This window comes from Antennarius striatus, chromosome 16, assembly GCF_040054535.1.
Source record: "Antennarius striatus isolate MH-2024 chromosome 16, ASM4005453v1, whole genome shotgun sequence".
Classification (NCBI taxonomy): Eukaryota; Metazoa; Chordata; class Actinopteri; order Lophiiformes; family Antennariidae; genus Antennarius; species Antennarius striatus.
Window position 1 is genome coordinate 11,291,485 of NC_090791.1, and position 5,457 is coordinate 11,296,941.

Consider the following 5,457-nt stretch of genomic DNA (forward strand, 5'->3'; position numbering starts at 1 on the left):
TAACCACAGATCTTCTAGGGTTAGATAATTTTATGGAACTCAATCATTTAAAATAAATTCTTTTTGTTGTAAATGTACAGTATATTGACAATCACTTTCAGCACTTGTGTGAGCAGTGAAAACTTCATTCAAAAGTTATTTGTAGCTGTCCAGTCCTCTCATCAGTCCAGAACAGTTGTGACTCTTCCTTTCCTTTCCATTCCCCTTTAATGAAAATCTGCATGAACGTAGTGACGTTGGTGGGCTTCCTCTCTTCAGATTCTTACACAACATGTCTTTTGGATTACGGGGTTTACTGTCCAAAATGTTAACTTGTTTGTGCTTTAACATTGTTGGTATTGAAGAATATTTTGGATCAGTTAAACGAGAGGTAAGACATTTGTCTGAGGAGTGTTTTATTAATGTCAGGTCAATGTGGATTCCTCCGTTCAGACAGGAAGAGACGATTCTCATGTTACAGTCTGATGGAAGCCCCCTACACCAAACCCGTCCAAGGTCTGCACTTAAATATCTGCGTGTGTTTTTGCATTTGCTTGGCATTCTATCGCTATTAGAACTTGATCAGAGTCAGATATCCTCTAATCACATCACTGTGTTTGTTACACATAAGCAGAAACACAGAAATTCTTAAGGGTTAACCTTATAGTAATGATTATAGAGACTGCTTTTCCTTGTTTTTGTAGTGTCATTGTAATCTTATCAGTATTAATTACTTCATTAATCTTTAACCCGTAATGTAGGATATTTAGGAGTTAATTTACTTCATTTTCTGGTTATTTCTTCCAGTCACTCATCCCAATTGTATCATGAATTTTTGCAGTCAGGCTTTCTTCATTTGAAGAAATGGAGCTTCAGCTCATTGGTATAGATATCATTCAACCACTCGACCCCCAAGGTCTTTTCTTCTTCTCCCCCCCCCTTCTCGCTCTCTCTCTTTCTCTATCTCTCATCCACACAAACACACACACACACACACACACACACACACACACACACACACACACACACACACACACACACACACACACACACACACACACACACACACACACACACACACACACACACCTACACACACACACACACGCACACACGCACACACACGCAAACACACACAGCTACATTAGAGTTCATTTGAGGAAAAGACTATTTGGACCATTCACTTACATCCTTTGAATGTAAATACAGATCGGTAGTTTGAAGCCTACAGTCTACCATGGAATAAAAGAAGACACGGCCCACACCTTTAACACATTTATTAATCATTCCAGTTACCTGACGGATTAAACACACTAAATTAACATCCAGTTTATAGTCATCCATCCACCAAATATCTTGTGCATTGTTACATCACATCAACAGGAAGAGCAACAGGCAGGTAAAGTTCATCTAGTTTCTTTTATTCGTGTCAAACCATATGGAAAACCAGGATTTCCATCAGAAATCAGTTATTCAAAATGGGGAGGAACAGTCGGGTTAAATTATTTATTGTCTTTATTTCAGGATGTCGCAGAACTCTGTTGAGGAGAAGAAGAAACAGTGGATTCAGTGAAAATTTCAGTGTGAGTTTCCTTAAATGAAAAACAGTGTTTTCCATACATTGGGTTTGGTCAAATTGAAGAAGACAACTGGTTATGAATTTTTCTTATTATAGTGTTTTTGTATGCTCTTATATCACACTTGAATTTCAGCACTGGGTCGCGGACAGCTCCCCCTCCCACAGATGATGACTCCTTTTCACATCTGATAGCATTAAAATGTCTTACAAGAACCTACCTTCCAGCCCAATCTTGCCATCACCATCTTTATCTGCTGCAGCCATCAGACCATTGGTCTCAGCCACAGTCAGCTCCCTTGCCTCTTGATAGAAATTCTGAAGGAACCGTCTAATGTGTGCACACACAAAAAAATCAGTGATAAATTCAGCCTTGCATCATCATAGATGTCATCTTTTCCTATCACTTTTTACTGCCCTCCTCCAGGGCTTTCTGAGCTGCCCCACACCCAAACCGTCATTCTCTCACTTACCAGTCCATTCTTCATGTATTGAGTTCATTCACCAAAGAAAGTCTGCTTCATTCATAAAGTGACATCTGCCTGAGGGCCATCAAAAGGAAAGTACAGTATAGATGTAACACACATGCTTTATCCTTACTTGAGCTCCTCCTCTTCAATATATCCACTCCTGTCTTGGTCCAGAACTGTAAACACTCTCTTCCCGTCTGCCTGAGATAAGCCGGTCAGACCCACTTGTGCAAAAAACGACTTGAAGTCAAACGTGCCTGGAGCTATGAAGGCACGGAGAGAGGGTGAGAGGCATGGAAAGAGAGTGTGAGAGAGTGAGACGAAGAGATCAAACGAAAGAGACGGCAGATGTGGGAGAGAGAGGTCACAATCTCTGAATGAAAAGAAAGCAGGAGTGGTGAGGGATTGAATAGACATGTCCCATTTACTCATTCGCTCAGATGAGTTTCATTCTTCAGTCGATGACATTTACCAATACAGTATATACCCTGTAGCGCATCACTGTCGTATACCATTATAAGCTATGTCATTATGCCATTGAAACAGCCAAAGCACGCTGAACATACCCGTGGGTCTAATGCGAACCTAAATGTTTCAAGCCCTTTATTTGTTTATCAAGCAGGTCAGATGGGAAATTCTGATTTAGGAGGAGTCACTGAATGGAAGATTTGCTTTCTGAGTAAAACATGAATAATCTTAAAATAAAGTTAGTGTAGATTTTCATTCATCCAGGTCAGGGATGAACACACACACATAACACACACACACACACACACACACACACACACACACACACACACACACACACACACACACACACACACTCACACACACACAAAAATGGACTTCCTTCGGTTTGACTATATTCCAGCTTTCGTCCACGAGGCAGCAGAATGGATGAAGTCTACTGTGAGAGGAGGAATATCTTTTAATAAGCTTTCAAAAATTATTTCAAATGTGTTTTCCTAAGTGAATTAAAGCACATTTTCTGTTCTCTCTATTTTAATTTAACAATTTATTTTTCTGAATTTTAATATAAATGAACCATTCTTCTTTGCTAATGCGTTCAAAACTGATCAAATCTGATTTTTGTTTTGCCCAAAAGAATTGTTGACAGCCGGGTTTTCATATCTTAAGGGCATATAAGCGCTGACATTTAATATAATCAGAATGGTTGAGCTGTGACTCATCAGGCAGACATAATTGACAGAGATGAATTATTAAAACCTTTAGGATGCAAAGGCGGTATAGCTTGTGTGATGCTAAACATAAACACTTTGGTATCTGGGTCTCCTGCCACATGGTTCCCTGGTTACCTGCCAGGCTTCCTGTCCCCACTGTGAACAAAACATGACACAGGTGTTCCTCACGGGAAGAAGGTTTAACAATACAGTATGTCTCTCCCTTACTCTGTGAATGGATGCATTATCACCTGCTGTGAACTCTGTGTTTGTGTTTTGAGGCTTCTAAAGTTTTGTGAGTGAGATAGAAAAAGTGCTCAGAACTACAAATCAAGTACAAGTCCATGACACCACTGCAGAAATACTCGGTTGAAAGTAAAAGTTCTGAATTCAAAGTAGTAGGTAAAAGTGTCAAATAATATATACTTTATTTCCCAAGTAAGTCATCATGCAGAATCATGTTGCAATTGGTCATCATTTAGTTCCCACACGTACATTTTTAATTAAAATCCTCAAAAAGTACAATACATGAGTAAATGCACTCAAGTACTTCCCACCACTGTGTACAACTTTGTGTATCGTCTGACTCACTTTGACAAGCCTGGACTGCAGCCTTGATGTCCTCATTGCTCAGCATCCCTGCAAATGCCATGGTCCTCTGTAGCTGCCTGAGGGATGCAAACACATATGCGGGGAAGAAAACCAAAGTGACAGAAAATGAAACTGGTGTAGGTGTTTTCTTTTATCAGGTAACAGATTCAGGCAGATCACGCATTATATTTCTCATGGGTATTCCTCAGGTAAGAAGGCACTGTCAAAAAAAGACAAGGTTCTGAGTTAAAGCTTTTTATGAGAATGACTGTGCCATTTTAAAAATACGGTCCTTGAGGATTGTTTGAAAAAGAGTTATCTTTGTTGTTTTTCAGAGAGAGAAATATGCATTTCCTCATTTGACATGTTTCAAATCATATGAGAATTGCTAGATGATCCGAGCTTTGTTCTGCAAAATAAAAGAATTCCCTTCCCTGAAGAGACGGTTGCATAAAAAAGGTTAAAAATTCTAATATCTACCTCCTATTAAAACAAAATAACTGAGTTGCTCCAGGGTAAAATCATGCACAGAATTCCCAGCTATCACCATCCATACATCACTGTGCACATGAAATTGTAAAAAGACTCATACTCACCGGGCTTTGGGTTAGGTTTGTACTCTCTGAGCTTATGATGTGCAGATCTCTGCCTCTCTTGCTCTGCGCCCAAGAACCACCGATACACTCTCGCAGCTTTGTGATCCAGAGTGCAAGAAGCAATGTGACGTATCTGTCCTCAAACCCAGGGAGATTTCCCCCACACCACAGCATGCCTCCTCCTCCTTCATCAGTTAATCAGAGCAGATAATTCTGTCATTCATACTGTCCTGCAAACACATGCAAAAAAAACCCCAAAACACAGTTAAAACAATGACATTCAAATCAGACAAAATATTTTTTCCAAGGCAATGTTTCATACAAAATTTATCAAATACATTTGCTCTTTTTGCTATATAATAACTATGCTATTGTTTTCTATTAATGAGGAATAATTAAAATACAGAAGCAGGTGTACAAAGGAAATGCAAACTTTTCATGTAGATGAGTACACTGTACACTATTAATTAACAGTTGTGTGTATTCTTAATGTAAGTAGATATTTTTTCTGGGAGAGATATATGTGTGTGTGTGTGTGTGTGTGTGTTTGTGTGTGTGTGTGTTTGTGTGTTTGTGTGTGTGTGTGTGTGTGTGTGTGTGTGTGTACGTGCGTGCGTGTGTGTTTGTGTACTCTGTGTATACATGTATGAGCTAATCCTCATACATTTATCAGGTATCATGTGTTATTGCTCAAAAGTTGTTAAAAACCTGTAGATGTATGGAATAGAAAGTTGTCCACATGGGAAACTTTCAGATGATGAAGCGTCCATTATTTTTTATTTTTGCTTTGCTACAAATTTTTAATTAAGAGAAATCGCCTTCAATCTAAAAACAAACATTTAATGTACAGTAGACAGGCCATCTTCCCGAACCACAGTGGAGTGAATCACACGGTTGTGAGGTGACGGGATATAATAACGAACCGCTTTCTCCAGCATTGATAGAATGGGCGGGATCAAACTGACTGACGTCTCTGGGTGGTGAACGCCAGGTGTGCTGCTCTTTGATTGGCTGGAGCCCTTGTCAGTTTTACGTCTCATTCCGTGATGTGACGTACAGGAACA

At 39.5% G+C, this 5,457-nt stretch overlaps 1 protein-coding gene across 1 annotated transcript; it reads right to left on the reverse strand.

The window, feature by feature from the left end:
• Positions 1–1,250: 1,250 nt before the first annotated feature.
• pvalb5 (parvalbumin 5) lies at positions 1,251–4,515 on the reverse strand. The gene is made up of 5 exons (XM_068336014.1): positions 4,394–4,515; positions 3,798–3,874; positions 2,156–2,288; positions 1,777–1,886; positions 1,251–1,517 (listed from the first exon to the last, which is right to left on the reverse strand). The coding sequence occupies exons 2-5, from the start codon at positions 3,856–3,858 to the stop codon at positions 1,495–1,497; spliced, it is 327 nt and encodes a 108-aa protein (XP_068192115.1). The 5' UTR covers positions 3,859–3,874; positions 4,394–4,515; the 3' UTR covers positions 1,251–1,494.
• Positions 4,516–5,457: the final 942 nt, after the last annotated feature.